This window comes from Hylobates moloch, unplaced genomic scaffold (assembly GCF_009828535.3).
Source record: "Hylobates moloch isolate HMO894 unplaced genomic scaffold, HMol_V3 SCAFFOLD_6, whole genome shotgun sequence".
Taxonomy (NCBI): domain Eukaryota; kingdom Metazoa; phylum Chordata; class Mammalia; order Primates; family Hylobatidae; genus Hylobates; species Hylobates moloch.
Window position 1 is genome coordinate 75,400,846 of NW_026652281.1, and position 16,937 is coordinate 75,417,782.

At 44.2% G+C, this 16,937-nt stretch overlaps 1 protein-coding gene across 2 annotated transcripts in view; it reads left to right on the forward strand.

Moving 5' to 3' along the window:
* DCTN5 (dynactin subunit 5) overlaps positions 1-11,138 on the forward strand; it is a 30,716-nt gene extending 19,578 nt beyond the window's left edge. Inside the window, exons 4-7 of one of the 2 annotated variants that reach the window (XR_009214162.1) lie at positions 260-371; positions 4,700-4,802; positions 6,120-6,646; positions 8,518-11,138. Coding sequence is in view for 1 of the 2 variants with exons in the window: in XM_032157127.2 (XP_032013018.1) it covers positions 260-371; positions 4,700-4,802; positions 6,120-6,217 (313 nt within the window). In the remaining variant the exon portion in view is untranslated. Of the gene's footprint in view, positions 1-259; positions 372-4,699; positions 4,803-6,119 lie in introns of both variants that reach the window. The other variant, XM_032157127.2, reaches the window with a different exon arrangement.
* Positions 11,139-16,937: the final 5,799 nt, after the last annotated feature.

Below are 16,937 nucleotides of genomic sequence, written 5' to 3' on the forward strand. Positions count from 1 at the left end.
CTTTTAGCTTTGAAGATCTTGCCCCTCCTGCCTTGGTTTTTCCTTGCATATTTCTTTGGTGTACTATTGCAATTTTGAACTAGTAATCATATTCATTTTCTTCAATATTGTATAATTTTTCTAGCCTGAGGTTTCTTTCCTTGCTGGGAACAGTCTTGCTAAGATGATAAAGTTCAGATTATGATCTGTAGTTCTATAAACCTTGACCCAAAGTACATCATCTTGACCTTTCTTTGTTCATCTTCTTTTCCTCTTCTAGTGTTGCATTCTTTCCTTTACATATTGGAGACCATGTCTTTATTGAGGAAGATTGTGTGGTCAACGCAGCTCAGATTGGTTCCTACGTTCATGTTGGGAAGAACTGTGTGATTGTGAGTATGATGACTTGGCTGGTGAAGCAGCCTCACTTTGCCTTCAGCTCCCATCCCTCACATTGGTGGGACCCTGTTTCTGTGACCAAGCAGGGCAGCAGTGGTTTCCAGTCTTCCCAGAGTTGGATTTTTCTTGACAGATACGGAATTTTTTCAGCTGGGTGAGGTGGCTCATGCCTGTAATCCCAGCTGTTTGGGAGGTTGAGGCGGGCGGATCACTTGAGGTCAGGAGTTTGAGACCAGTTTGGCCAACATGGCAAAAACCTGTCTCTACAAAAATACAAAAATTAGCTGGGCATGGTGGCGCATGCCTGTGGTCCCAGCTACTCGGGAGGCTGAGGCAGGAAAATCACTTGAACCCAGGAGGCGGAGGTTGCAATGAGCCAAGATTGCACCACTGCTTTCCAGTCTGGGCAACAAAACGAGACACTGTCTTAAAAATAAATAATAAATACAAAGATTTGGAATGTTTTCTAGACATTAATACTGGCAAGCGTTTATCAAGTCTCCTCTATATGATGTTAAACTCTTTCCTTTGATGATTTAATTTAATCCTTACAACCATTCAAATGTGTTAGGTGTTATCCCTATTTGCAGATGAGAAGACTGAGGACCTTAAATATTAAGGGATTTGGGGCCAGGTGTGATGACTGTTGCCTGTAATCCCAGCACTTTGGGAGGCCAAGGCAGGAGGATCCCTTGAGCCCAGGAGTTCAAGACCAGCCTGGGCAACAAAGCAAGACCCTTTCTCTTAAAAAAAAAAAAAAAAAAAGTTAAGGGATTTGATAGGGCTAGAAAGCAGTAGACCTGGGATTTAAACCCAGGCAATATGATTATTAGCTATGCTGCTATATGGCCTACTTGTTGCCTTACTTCACGGAGCTTACAGTCTAATGGGAGTAAGGAAATCTGAAGGGTGAGTTGAAATTGGGGGAAAACAGGCATTTCAGGAAAGAGATTCACATGCATAAGGAAGGGTTCGAGTTATCAAAGGGCATTTACATGTAATTCAGGGTGCACGCAGGCCCCTTGCTCAGCAGAATCTGTAGGACCCTGGTCCATTGGAGCCTAGGAATAGGTTGATTTAACCCAACCAAGGTTTAACAAGGTTGGATTTCCTGTGATTTCTTAGATGATGAGCTTGATTTCAGTTGGGATTTATGAGAACCATGTTGAGGGAAAATGTTTTTTGCATTTTAAATTTGTACTGCAGACTAGATTCTAGGAAAAGCCAAGACTCTGTTTCTTTAATGACCATTCCCGTTAATATGGAGCCAGCTCTCTGCCCTGGATAAGATTCAGACCCTGAAATATCAAAAAACTTGCAGAAACCAAACAGTTCACATTCCAGGAGCTATGAGGGTACAGCAAAGGTGGACAGAAAGTCTTTGGGACAAGGGGAAAGTTAGTAAAGTTCATCCTCTCCCCTCACCCTAATTGCTTGACAAAAGCTAGCTTTCCAGCTGGGGTTTTCTGATATTTTCCTTAGCAAAGTGAAGATATCACCACAGTAGCCTAGTCGTATAACCCTGTCGTTTATCCTCAGAGCGAAATGTCTGAAAGGTTAAATCCAAATTCTGTTCCCAGTGCTTAGGAAATTCTACTAATCCTGTTGTCAGATGCTCTTGTTTTTATGCCACTTTTTAATACATCATTTCATGATATAGTCATTGTTCCATGTTGGCGGTACTTGCTGAGCCTTGACAAATACTCAATCTCAGGAGGGATTCTTTTAGAATTCTAGAATCTCAGCATTGGAAGTAACTCTTTTAGTCCAGCCATCCCCATGACACATAGCTCCTTCCTATAACATCCCATGTGATAGTCTTAATTTCCGTTTGGATATGCGAAGATGTAGGTGTTCATCAGAATTGCCCAGATGCCTGAAGGAAAAGCTTGACAAGCAATATTTATAGGCACTGTTCCTGTACTATGAGTTTTACATTTATTCTCTCTATTCTTGACAACCTCCCTGCATATTTGGTTTTCTATCATGTTTCACAGATGAGGAGACCAAGGCTCCAAGATGCTAACTTGCTTGTACAGGATATATAGGTAGCTGTAGTATTAGCAGCACGGTTGCAGTTGTTAACTCCTTGGAAAGCTCTCTAGGGAAGAATAAAGAAGTAGTTTCAGGCTGGGCGTAGTGGCTTATGCCTGTAATCCCAGCACTTTGGGAGGCCGAGGCAGGAGGATCACTTGAGGCCAGGAGTTTAAGACCAGCCTGGCCAACATGGTGAAACCCCGTCTCTACTAAAAATACAAAAAAATTAAGTGGGCATGGTGGCACGTGCCTGTAATCCCAGCTACTTGGGAGGCTGAGACAGGAGAATTGCTTGAACCCAGGAGGTGGAGGTTGCAGTGAGCCGAGATTGCACCACTGCACTCCAGCCTGGGCAACAGAGTGAGACTCCGTACCCCCCGCCCAAAAAAAAAAAAGAGGTTTCAGCTTTTACCTCCTCAGCTATTACCAGTACATTCATGCCTAAGAAATACCTACATTTTAAATGTTTAATTTGATTGATCAGTCTACCCAGACACCTTCTGAAACCCAGTTAAGCATTATTTCTCTAAGTGGGCAAAATGGCCAACCAGTGGACAGAGCAGGTGCCTTCAGGCTGCATGGTGGCTGGTATACACAGTGAAAATATCCCATCAACTAGTCTTCTTTTCCAGGGCCCTTTGTCTGTGGATCCCTCCATGGGACTATATCATGCTTTATGTAGCACGTTGGGTGTCCTTTTACTCAGTGCCTCATGAACTTAGTCTGAGTTAGTAGGAGCTTAGTCATGACAGGAATTCTTACCGTTTATGTTAATTTGAGGTCACCAGGGAAGATAGTTGCCATATTTTTGAAATTGCCACTAGCAGGTAACCCATGGAAGGTAACTTTACAAGGAAGAATGAAGAACTACAGTCGTAATGTGCTTTTGAGCTAAAGATGTTGCCAAGTATTGTCACAGCTGTTATCCACCTAGCTGGAGAGAGATCAGCCACTTGGGAAATTCAGAGCCACTTGGGAAATTCACATGCTTTCATAAGAAGTTCATTTAACAATCTACCTTTTCCTAGAAAAACATGTGATTTAAGTGTTTAATAATGGGGAAAAATTTAAACACAACCAAATCAATCATGTTCTTTGCTAAAATCTGAGGTCTGGACTGGTTAGCATTGTCCTGGTATTTGTAAAGATTTCCACATTCTCAGGTATATTTTCTGATTGTCTAGCCAGGATACCAGTGAACTAACAGGCCCTGATGTAAATGCAGTCAAAAATGATCAAAACTTTCATTTCCTCAGCAAGGAGTCTAAGATACAGCTGTAAACTGTACACAGAAGCCCCATGAAACAGATGAGTCTCTCAGACCTTATTTCTTGCTCTCTCAACGCTGTGGATCATGGCAGAATTGAAAAGTGGTGACAGTGGTTAAAGTCAGGGATGAGGTTCAAACATCCACATGACTATCACTCACCAGTGGGAGAACAAATGAACTAATAGTTTCATCTCCACATGAATTTGTCAGGATTTTTCCAGTTTGAATTGACAAAAGAGCAAACCAACCAACCAACCTTAAGCTGGTGGGTGTGGAGCAGAATGGGTGGTGAATATAAACCAAGAGTACAGGAGTAGATCCTAATGTCATGGCCAAATGGCTCCAGGGGTTCAGCCCATGTTGTAAGAATTAGTCTCCATCTCTGTGCTGCTTTCCTCTGGGAGATTCACTCCCAGGCAGGTTCTTCCTTCATGGAAATAAGATGCCTATTCCAGTCTTCCAGCCTATCCTCTGGAAACCCCAGTGGGAAGTGCTGCTTTCCCCAGCAGTCCCAGCAAAAGCCCTGAGGTTGGGGTCCATCAGACTAATTGGGGTCATATGCTGACCTATTATTGTTTCCAGGCTTGAGGTTTGGTGTGTGGACTGAGGGGTGAAGCACATGGATGAGATGGGGATGGGAGGGTTACCAAGGAAAATACAGGTTCTGTTACCAGAAGAAAGGCGAATGGATGCTGGACAAGCAAAAGCACAAATGTCCACTAAATCAAAGGGAAAATTCAACAGAGCTCATGGAAGATTGAAATTCAGTCTGTAATGCCTGAGACAGTTTGTCCTGTCTCTAGCATACAGCCTTCCCCCGCAAATGTACACAAACACACACTCTCACAACCTTGCTGCCTCCTTCTCGTCAGGTACCACCTGAAGCAGGAAGTTGCAACCAACCTTCTTGTCACTGTCCCTGGCTATTACATGATATCATGAATGGGGAAAATAGAAAGGAGCCTTTCACACAGTAGACTGATCCATTTCCTATTAACAAGATTTTAATTTCAGGGGCGCCGATGTGTGTTGAAGGACTGCTGCAAAATTCTTGACAACACAGTATTACCTCCAGAAACTGTGGTTCCACCATTCACTGTCTTCTCAGGCTGCCCAGGTAACCTTGGGTGTTGATTAATTTTATTTTAACTTCCTAAAACTCAATTGTATTTTCCATCACAAAAGTAATGCATACAATTCCTATCTCTGGCAATATGTTGGTAGAGCTAACTTAGAAATTCACCTGTACAGAGTACCTAGAAATGCTACCTAACATATAACAAGCATCTGTTTAAATGCATAATTGGGTTCACCAGAAAATAAGGAAATTATGAAGGGCCAAACACAAAGAGGAAACTAAGCCCAAGCTGTGAGATTGCACGGGTTAATGTTGTCTTCATAATAGAGTGATTTGAGGGGTGATACTCATGTCGGGATGGAAATAAGCCTTGGATCCACACATGGCAAGAGATCCTCAAATACTCTTAAAGGATTCCCTCTCAAGGAAAAGTCGATGTAAAACAAATCTGCTGCCAACACAGGGAATGTACAAGAAAGCATTTCTTGCCTGGCCTGGGCTCTGGGTAGAAAAAGTCTGTCTAGAGAATTTTAACACTGGGCTTACCCTCACATTGGTCATGGGTTTAATTTGTACATTCCACATGGCCCAGGAATTCCCAGACTCAAAAGTTAGCATAAACCATGGTCTTAAGACCAGCAATACCTTGGGGATACCTGAGAGGGGCAAATATTAATACATTATCTCTGGACCTTGGCTGATAGAACACTCACAAGTAAAGCCCATCAGGAGCCCCGAGTTCCAAATTATAAAACGTGAGGAAACGAAAGTGATACATACTTCTCTCAGAAAACTTGGAAAACACTGACAAGCAGAAGGAAGGAGAAAACCTCACATTCCCTTAGCCCTACCCCAAGACAGTATCTTCTTCTCCATGTTGTTTTACACAGCTGAAATCATGTAGCATATACAGAGGCACGTCATAAATTCACAGATGGAAAATAATATGAACAGAGAGATTTGACAGTATATAATACCTACCACTGAGTGGTTTAATTGTTTTTCCAATTAAAAAATAAATCTCATCTCTCAGATCATTGAATCTGAGTTTCTAAGATGAACAAAATCATCACTCAGATTCTTTGGGGAGGTGTTTGGCCATTCTACCCTGTCATGCATCTCTGCTTTTGCAGAAGAGGAAGGAAAGACTTTTGTTTAGTAATTTCTCCATATTGGGGTCCTGCTGTGAAAAAGTTTAGCTGTTCTTAGCAAGCGCTGGACCAGAACAGCCTCAGCAATTGTTTAAGTGATTGTCAGACATGCATCTGATTGAGGTGAGAAGGATATTGCCAGAGAAGTATCTTAATCTCTTGTAACTTCTTCAAGCTCCTTAGAGCTGGGTCTTTCTTTCCTCAGGACTCTTCTCAGGGGAGCTCCCGGAGTGCACTCAGGAGCTGATGATTGACGTCACCAAGAGCTACTACCAGAAGTTTTTGCCCCTGACACAAGTCTAGCATCTCTGCCTCATGTCTTGAATCTGCTTGAGCTCTAAGATGAACCTGGGGACAAAGTGAGCCAGTCAGCACCTACAAAGAGCTCTTGTGTCTTTGACATCTACCACCCTCCTCCTTTTAAAAAATTTATTTAGAATTTCTCAATCTTCAAGGCTCTAAGCGCTTAAGAATTCACTAACAGACAGACTATCTGGAGGAGCTGTCTTCAAATGCCGTGCTTACACCTTATCTATGAACAGTCACTTTGTACCATTATCTGTGGAACACAGAATCATCTGTTCCCAACGCTCCAGCCCCTTGGTCTTGTGGATGGCTGGATCCCGCCTGAAACGGACCTGCAGAGCAGCAGCACCCTTCCGGTGTGGAGGCTATGTAGCTGGTGCACTGCTCACGGCCATTCACTGCCCATGCTGAGCGCCTCTCACACAGGTAATGCCCAGCTTTTCTGCTGCTAACACATTTGGCCAGTTGTTGCAACTGCTCATAATCTTGGGAAAGGTGTTTGTGACTTTTCAGAGCCCAGATTCCTGTTGGCTATTAAAACTTGAAGGGAGGGGTGAGTAGTGTTTCTCTCTCTTCTTCCCAAAATGACCTTAGCTGTCCTAGGATAGTTAGTAAAATACTTTTTAGCATTTTGACCTAGGGCCTTGGCTTTCACTAAAAGTGAGGACCTCAGCATCCCAGATTGTAATTTTGCCAAGTGTTGGATTTGAGTCTCTCATGTGGATGCATTAGCCAGGCGGTTACTCCTTGCTTCAAGGTACTTACCTTATTTCATTGAAGACACCGCATTTCTGAACTCTTGCTCCCTGGCCTAGAACCATTCAGCCTACCCTGTTTTTGCCATAAACTCCACAATTCACACCAAAATGTCTGTACTTAGAGCTCATTCACATATATACATGAAGGGCTCTTAGAATCAGTTTGTGGGCACAGAGCCTCAGGAGTAAATGAAGTTGCTAGGGCTGTTCTTACCATCTCCTTCTGGCCAAATGGCACAACCTTTCCTGGTTCTGCTCTGACCTCTTAGCTTAGAAGGAAGATTTAGAAGTGAGGGGCTAAGAAGGTTGTCTTTGCGTAATGCTCTGATCTGTAAGTGAATAGGGCAGAACAGTTCAGCCTTGAGGTTAGAATTTAGCAGGAGCTATCCTGACTTAATATCCAGTTGTGGGGTTTGCACAACAAAACAGCTGTATGTAATCATTTCCACTAGTTCCATCTAGAACTCCTTTCTAGTTTGTCATTTTTCAAATGTTTATACATTAAAATCACCAAAATACATAGCTTCGACAAGATGGAAGTTTATTTCTCTCTCCCATAACAGTGCAGTGATAGTCAGCTGGCCCAGGCCAGGCAAGGGGCTGGTCCATGATGTCATCAGGCACCCAGGTTCCTACTGTCTTGCCATGTGGCCACAGTTAGCAACAAAGGAGGCTGTAAATTTAGTTTCTACTTGGGTAGCCAAAACTCTGAGGAAGGAGTTTCTGCTAGTAAAAAGGAGTGGGGGAAGAATGGCCATTGGGAGACAACAAGCAGACTCAACCAGGCCTCTTTGTTGGCTTCCTTTCCTCCTGCTGCACATGAGCCTTCTCCGTGCATTTGGAGCTATGACAGCTGACAGCTCCAGACCTGCATCCTCCCAGCTTGGGGGGCCTGAATGAAAGGTTTCTTCCCTTCCAGTTCTAGTTTGGAAACTCCCAAAGTTCTCAATGGTTTGTTGTGAGTTCCATGTCCTCTTGGATCAGTCACTGTGGCCATGTGTGTTTGGCCACATGATTAATCCAGTCTGGGTCATGACCTTTTCTTCATCCAAAACAAGGTGGTGGGAAGACAAAAACAATAGCTACTACAAACAATAGGAGTTTATAATTATGTGCTGATGTATTCGAAGATGTGTTGACAGTCATGAGTGTGTATCCTAGGAAAGGCGAGCTGGACTCTGTCTCCATGGTGGCTCTCACCCCAGGGACCTAGGAACAGCCTGTCACCATACAATTACTTTTATAACCCTAGAAAAGAAAATCTCCTTGTCCTCAAAATACTTCCAGAAGAACAACCAGATGGGAAGGACCTTGGTTGGGACTCTTTCCAGTTCACTTGGGGCAGAGGGAATTTAATGGCTCACGTAGCTGAAAAGGATGGGCTAGATTGGGCTTCAGGCTGCATCCCAGGACTCCAAACAGGAATCTGTCTCTTTGGCTCTCAGCTCTGCTTTCATTTGAGTTGGCTTTATTCTCGGGCTTCACAGTGTGGCCCCACAGCACCAGTTATTGATAAAAAGAGCTCCCCTTTGCTGACAGAACTGCTGGATTTGGTTCTCATTGGTCCAGACGAGGAAGGTGTCCAGCCTCAAGTCATCATTGTGGCCAGGAAGATGGAATACACCGAATGGACAGGCCTGGCATGTACCCACAGAGACTGAGAGTTGGTACTGGTGGTTGTGGTGGCGGATGATATTACCTGAAGAAGGGACGAATGGGTGCTGGGCAGGACAAAGCATCAGCTGTCCAGTTCAGGCCTTTCCTCTTTCCCTGGTGTCTTCATTTTCCTCCCTCCCTCTGCTGTCCCTTACCCTCTGCCCAATCTCTTATTACTCCTGGTCTTGGGAGGTGCCTTCTGAGGATACTCCACTGGGGGTACCTGGGCCTGGATTAGAGGGCAGGGGGAGGATATTGCCTAGCCAAAGTGGGTGTTCAATAAAGAACCATTTGGAGATGGTCTTCTGTCTGGAACTGCTTCCTTTTTATTTTATTTTTTTTCCCCATATGAGCTGACTGAGCCATGGAACTGCTTCCTTATGGTCCCCATAGCACCTTACCGAGGGGCCCTTATCAATAGAGTTTTAGTTATGTACCTGTGTTCTTGTCTGAACCCCCACTAGCTGTGAGCTCCTGAGGAGTCAGGCCTGAGTTTGTGGGTCATCTAGCACATCCTTAATAGAATGATTGCCTGGATGTGACCACCCTCACCCCCAACCCTCACACACCCTGCCAGCATGCCTCAGACCTTACTCCAGCTCAAGATAAGTCTCAGATTGCAGGATCCCTGGTGCAGGGAACAAAGGTGAATGATTGTCTTGTGAGCCTCCTGTTGACTGATTGTGTTTTACATGGCTGCACAGAACCCTTGTGGTTATTTGGGGTTGGTGGTGGCTTCTGTATTAGTTACTTCTGCATGAACCAGTTCACTCAGGATCTGAGGCCACAGTTCCTTTCTTAGTCACTGACCCATCTGACAGACTTGAAATTAATCAGACAAACTTTGTTCATAGTTAACATATCCTTGGAAGTTTCTCAGCTATAAAGAAGAGGTCTTGGTGGCTAGGGAAGCCTTTCTGTGCATCCTGTTCTATCCAGTGAGAGCCTAGAGGGTGCTGCCCAGCCATATTCTGGCTAGTCTCAGCTATTCTCCTGAAAAAAAATTGGCATCTGACAACCTGGGTGGTGACTATAGGTAGTCAAATCCAGCTGGCTGGTCTCCTGGGGGTTAGCTTCTATGGAGCTACAAGTCCCCTGAAATGATACTGGCACTGTTGGGACAGTGTGTCTAAAAGCCTGGTTTTTTCAGAACTGGTCTCAGCAAAATGTCTTGCCAACTTCTACAGTTCCCATAAGTACATGATAACTGAAACACTTCTAGAGCCCCCCAGCAATGGGCTTGTGCTTTTAGTAGAATATGTGCTTGCTTCCATTTAGGGGTAAGAAGGTGGGCCCCTCACCATATGCTGCACAGAGAAGAGAGACACCATCACTCATTTGTTCATTTAACAAATGCTTTCCAAGCCACTACTAGGTGCCAGGCACTTCCTAGGTCCTGGGGATACAGTGGAGACTAAGATGGAGCCAGTTCTTTCTCATAGGGATCCCACAGCTTAGTGAGGGAGAAAGCCAAAGAATCAAAATACAGAGAGGGTCTGAGGGGCCCATTTTGAGAGCCATCAGAGTGGTGAGGAGTATGAGTGCTGGAGTCAGGCTGATCAAATCCCAGCCTGCCATTGGCTAGCCTTGTGACTTTGAGCAAGTTATCTTACTTCGTGGAACCTCAGGTTTCTCATCCATAAAATGGGGAAGTTGGATAGGGTATTATGAGGATTGAAATGCATTTATACATGTAAAGCATAAGTACTGGCTCAGGGTGAGCACTCAATAAATGGCAGTTATACCTACTTTTATTAGGAAGTGATACACCTTGAGCAAAACCCCTTTAGAGTATAGGGCATAGCATTCTTACATATTTTTAAAATTTAAAATTAAAAACATCTTGCCCTTTATAATCAGTCCACCACAAAGAAGAGATGGAGAAATCACCCTTCCTTGTTTTGTATCTATGGGGTACAAACATTTAATACTCCGAACTGTCAAAAAAGTGGGATTTTCACAGTCTGTTTTACAGCAGAGGAAACATATTCAGAGAGGTTAAGTAAATTTGCCCAATGCCACACATCTAATAAATGGCTGAGCTGGAATCAAGGCCAGCTCTTACTTGGCCGCAAAATCCATGTTTTATGCAGCTCCTCCACTATCTTGGCCTCCAAAGCAGCTGGCTTTGAACACGACCCTTGCAGCCCAGTCAGCCAATCCCTTGCTCTCCTGAAGCTTTTGCTGGTGGGTGGGCCCCACCTGCTTTCCTTGTGCATTCTCAGACCCTGAAGTGAGAAGAGTTGGCACAGGACATCTTACTTCCCTGAAAACAGTACCTGGACTTTTCTGTATCTTCACATCCATTGGGCATTGGGCAAATGGGTCATGCAGATGAAAATCATCCAAGAAAAGAGACACGGGAGTGAAATTCACACCCACTCTGGCTTTCAGACCATGGGTCTGAACATTAGCCCATGGTGTTTCTTGGCCATACTGACCTGTGCCGTTTCAGCTGCGTTCATCTCAGTTGGTGTTGTCTGCTGGCTGCCCTTTCTGATTTCCCACAGGAGCAGTAAGAGCCTGAGGAAGAGTAGGGTCAGAGGAGTCTGGGAGAATGAGGAAATATGAGAGCCCCAGGAACTGAAAAGGCCTGTGAGAGACTCTGAGCTTCCTGGGAACAGGTACAGGTTCTTTTTATTTCAATAATAACAGAAACAACTGTCAAAACCATGTGCCTGTAGTATTTGGAGTGCTGTCCTTGCAGAATCTCTTCATAAGAACCTTAGGAAATAGGCACATCATCTCCTGGATAGAATCCTAGGAAATGGGCACTATAATGGGCACTTTATCCCCATTTTATAAACATGGAAATTGAGGCACAGAGAGATTAAGTACTTTCCCAAGGTCATACAGCTAGTGATGGAGGAGCTGGCATTTGAACCCGGAGGTTTTAGTCTATCGAGTTTAACCAATAGGTCATATTGTGTTTTGGTAGGGAGGGAGGGAGGAAGAAAGCAAGTGAACAAATGAGTCTGGGATTTAGGACTTGCCAGACAAACAAGGCCCAAGAGGCAAGTGTGCAGGTGGGTGTACTTGGGAGTCAGCAGAGTTAGGCTGAAATTCAAGCTTTGCCACCTGCTGGCTATAAACTTTGGTTGGGTAAGTAACCCAAGGTAAATAAGATCATCTCTGTAAAACTCTTAGCCCTGTGCCTGGCACATAATAAATGCTTAATAAGGGTTCATTGTTAGTATTATTGTTACTGATAACATACAAATAGATTGTATTAATGGACCATAATTGCAACTGTATAAAACAAATTCCATGTTCGGCTGGGCGCAGTGGCTCACGCCTATAATCCCAGCACTTTGGGAGGCCGAGGTGGGCGGATCATTAGGTCAGGAGATCGAGACCATCCTGGCTAACACAGTGAAACCCTGTCTCTACTAAAAATACAAAAAAATTAGCCAGTTGTGGTGGCGGGTGCCTGTATTCCCAGCTACTTGGGAGGCTGAGGCAGGAGAATGGCGTGAACCCGGGAGGCGGAGCTTGCAGTGAGCTGAGATTGCGCCACTGCACTCCAGCCTGGGCGACAGAGCGAGACTCCATCTCAAAAAAAAACCAGATTCCATGTTGACAAGGATTAGAAGGGAATATGAGAACATGGAAACAGCTATGAAAAGACATAAGAGAATTAGGAGCATTTTCTTTAATATATCATCATTTTTTTAAAAAAAAACTTGCTTGTATTTATTTTTTAAATAGAGACAGGGTTTTACCATGTTGCCCAGACTAGTCTTGAACTCCTGGGCTCAAGCGATCTTGGCCTCCCAAAATGCTGGGATTATAGTCATGAGCCACTGTGCCTGGCCATTTTTTAGTAAACCTTTCTAATGGAACAAGTAAAACACATGCAGTGGGTGCTCAACAGGCCTTGAGTGTATGAATGAAAAATATTTGAACTTGTTTTTACTGGTTGATTTCATTGCTTAAAAAACATACCTTAGCCAGACACAGTGGCGTGTGCCTGTAGTCCCAGCTACTCATCCCCTTAAAAAAAAGTTTTATGCTTGTTAATTTCATAAATGCTAGAGGGATCACCCCAATCAAATAAAGCTACTCAAAAATAAAATACGAAAGGTGTTAGTGAGATACAGCTTTCTAGTTTTTTGCCACTAGTGGATAGGTTGGAATTTAAATTCTTCGGATATTGGAACCAGAAAAGGCTGTAACTGATGATTTTTGCTGTGATTTGTGCCTATTGGAGCCTCAGGAGAGAGGGAGACAACATGTAAAGAGAAGCAATCTGTTTGGAAAATGAAAATACAGTTAAATTGCTAATGAGCCCTTGTCAAAATCAAATGTCTACCCTTAGAGGCTGATGATTGTCTAGTTTAATATGCATTTTTTTTTTTGAGTGGGTCACTTGGACTGTAAGACCAACATGATAAAAAGGCAGCCTTGCATGTCACTTGGACCACAGCTGTCTGGCCACGCAGCATGCCTTCACTGCTGCTGAAGAAAAGCAGCTGGCTTGTTTAGAATCTCAAATTCCCGGATCCTAATTGCCTGGCCCTGACTCTAAGCTGAAACTTGCTACTGTCTGCCTTGAGCTGTTTTAGCCTCACCACGAGCTATGCTAAACTGAAAGCAGACACAGGCTCAATGACCAGGACTCAGACGTTGGGGCCGTTGGAGATTAAGGACCCCCTCCGTGGAGCGCTAAACTATGAAAACGTCCTGGAACCTGGCTGAAAAGGGCTTATTCTCTAATGGGACCATCTAAGATCAAGCTGCTGATAGGCCCTTTGTCTCTAATACAGAGGCTAATTGCATTCCTAACTTCTAATATTTGCCAAAAGCTCCAAGCTGGGGAAGGGTACATCGCAAGGACTGTGACCGCTCCTCCTGCTTTTGACAGACCAGACTCAAACCTTCTCTGGGGCTTCTCTCACTGCTGTTGACTTGTTGCATTCAGCTTTTGGGATTAGTTGCAGCTTGCAACAGTGGACTGACAGCCTGACTTTACTTCCCTCACTTTTCTCCCAGCACACACAGCTTAGTAAGGTAGGTGGATTATTAAAACGTAGCTGTCCCCAGAAAGGTATTAGACTTGTCTAGGCTGTTCATTGAATAATCAGGACAAAAGGGGTGGAAGATTATGTAAACATATTTTGAAATTTTTAAAAATTCACGGTTTCATTCTTTATTAGTTTGCTAAGGATACCATAACAAAGTACCACAAACTGAGTGGCTTACACAATAGAAACTTATTTTCCTGCAGTTCTGGAGGCTGCAAGTCCAGGACAAGGTGTCAACAGCTTTGGATTCTTCTGAGGCCTCTCTGCTTGGCTTGCAGATGGCTGCCTTCTTACTGTGTCCTTGCGTGGTCCCTCTGTCTGTGTGTCTGTGTCCTAATCTTCTCTTTTAATAAGGATACCACTCAGGTTGGATTAGGGCCCATCCTAAGAATCCCATTTTAACTTAGTTACCTCTTCAGGGCCTATCTCCAAATATACTCGCATTTTGAGGTACAGGTGGTTAGGGCTTCAGCATGAATTTTTGTGGGGACATAGTTCAACCCTCCACACATAATTACCAATTTCTGAATGTCTTTCTGGTTAAGTTGCATAAAAACGTTTATCTACTTGAACTCTAGGATGATAGTTTAAAAAAAAAAAATAATGTTGGCCAGGTGCAGTGATGGACACATCTGATCCCAGCACTTCGGGAGGCCAAGGTGGGCAGATTGCTTGAGCTCAGGAGTTCAAGACCAGCCTGGCAACATGGTGAAACCCTATGTCTACAAAAAATGCAAAAATTAGCTGGGCATGATGGCATGTGCCTGTAGTTCCAGCTACTTAGGAGGCTGAGGTAGGAGGATGGCTTGAGCCTAGGAGGTAGAGGTTGCAGTGAGCCAAAATTGTGCCACCGCACTCCAGCCTGGGCAACAGAGCCAGACTGTCTCAAAAAAAAAAAAAAAAAAAAGTTTATCTACAAAAATGCTTTTGTGCCTCTTACATACAACCCTTCCACAGGAAAGGCCTGGCTGAGAGTAAGAGATGGTTGAAAAAAATGCAATGTTACGATTGCTGAACAGGGGACGACTGTTTTTGTAATATTGGAGAAAATAATTAAAGCCTGGCACCTGGGGAGGCTTGATCCCTGGAAGCCTCCTCTTGCTGAAGGAAAATTCCCAGTGCTGCCTTTCCATGTGCTATGAGTGCTTTGAGTTCAGACTGACAACAGAGTGGGTCTAGCTCCCATGCTTTCCATGAAGATCTCCCACAAATGTCATCCACGCTCATGAGATGGATCAACTTCTATCCTGAACAAGCAAAACTGTTTGGGACTCACTGCCTTCAGGCAGTCCCTTGGAAGCCAAGGACTCCGGGAACTTTTCAGATGGGACTGGAAACACTAGGGCAGGAGTTCCCCTGGTAGGAGGTCTGTTCACCTGTACGACCTGACTAATGGATGTCCTGCTTGAGGTGCCCTAATATTGCAAATTCTTTGCTTACAGGGGTACCACCTGTGCCCCTGGGACTGTGCTTCTGTACATGACCACGACTCTTATGATGTCCCCTCAGCCCTGGAAAGCATTTGGGTTAGCTTCCACTTACTGGTCAGAGTTGTACCGTGCCTGAATTGATGCCTCAGGTCAGGTTGAAAAAAAAAAGGTTCAGACAGCAATTAAGGGCTGGGCACAGTGGCTCATGCCTGTAATCCCAGCACTTTGGGAGGTTGAGGTGGGCAGATCACCTGAGGTCAGGAGTTTGAGACCAGCCTGACCAACATGGTGAAACCCCGTCTCTAGTAAAAATACAAAAATAAAAAAATTAGCTGGGTGTGGTGGTGTGCACCTGTAGTCCCAGCTACTCGGGAGGCTGAGGCAGGAGAATCACTTGAACCCAGGAGGTTGAGGTTGCAGTAAGCCAAGATCATGCCACTGCACTCCAGCCTGGGTGACAGAGCAAGACTCCTTCTCAACAACAACAACAACTAAAAAGGAATTGAGGAAGCCACTTGGCTTTCTAAGTTAGGCTTTATGGTTAATGGGATTTATTTTAGCTGGTTAAGTCCAGGACCCCTACCAGGAAGAACTGAGGTCCATACTTGAGGTTGGTCTCACCCTTTTGCATGGGGTCCTACTGATAATAATTTTGCTGTAAAGAAGCCTCATTAAGGAGATGGACTGCGTGAAAAGAGATGAGAAAGCAGGCCTGTTTGCAAGGCTGGCCCTTGGCTGGCATCTGAGAGCTTGGATTTCAGGAGGGTTCACATTACTCCCTAAATGATAAGAGTGGCTCACTGTGCCTAAACTGTACAAACAATGTAGGTTATGCCCAACATCTGCTTTCCTTCTGGGAGTCAGATTTTCATATGTGTTAGGCAGAGGATGAGGTGAGCAGCTTCCAATCAGAACCCTGAACACTGAGTCTGTAATGAGCTTCCCTTGTACACAACATTGCACATGGGTTGTCACAACTGATTGCTGGAGGAATTGTGTCCTATGTGACTCTGCTGGGAGAGGACTGTGAGAGGCTTACACCTGGTTTCCCTGGACTTTGTCCATGCACTTTTTTCCTTTGCTGATTTTGCATCCTAGTCTTTTGCTGTAGTAAATCGTAGCCATAAGTATGACTACAGGCTGAGTCTGTGAATCTCCTAGTACATCATCAGACTAGGAGGTGGTGTTGGCACCCCCAGTACAGGGCACAAGGGAGGCTTGCAGGGTGTTTGTCATGTTCTCTTTCTCGATCTGGTTGTGGTTTACAGATTTGTTCAGTTTGTGAAAATTCACTGAGCTCTATGTACAGTTATGATATGTACATTTTTTCTGTAAGTGTATTAAATTTCAATAAAAAGAATAATTCACACCATAGGGGTACAAAATAACTTAATTTTTCAAAGTCTTCCTTTTATTCAGCCAACATTTTAGTGAGTACCCTTTTTTTACCAAGCACTGCTCTGGGAGCTTGGGATATGGGATAGAAAGGACAGCATCATTGTCCTCATTGTCCTTCAGCTTAGCTGCAAGGCAGGTGAAGGATGCTTATAGTATGGTTGATTTTTGCTGGGCTCTATGAAGGATCAGAGGGTGCTAAGGAGGTACAGAGAAAGAGCTTCTAACTTGGGTATTTTGCTGTTCCAGGGTTGCCACTCAAGTACCTACAGAACAAAGGGGTGTAGCTGAAAACTGTGGCAAACTGAAAACATGTAGGCACAGAGTAAGTAGCTAGAGCTGATTTTTTTCAGGAAAGGCCACAAATCCCAATTTTTAAGACCTCCTCTTTTAAATGCTGTAAATGTTTTACAATGGCCAGGCACGGAGGCTCACGCCTCCCAGCACTTTGGGA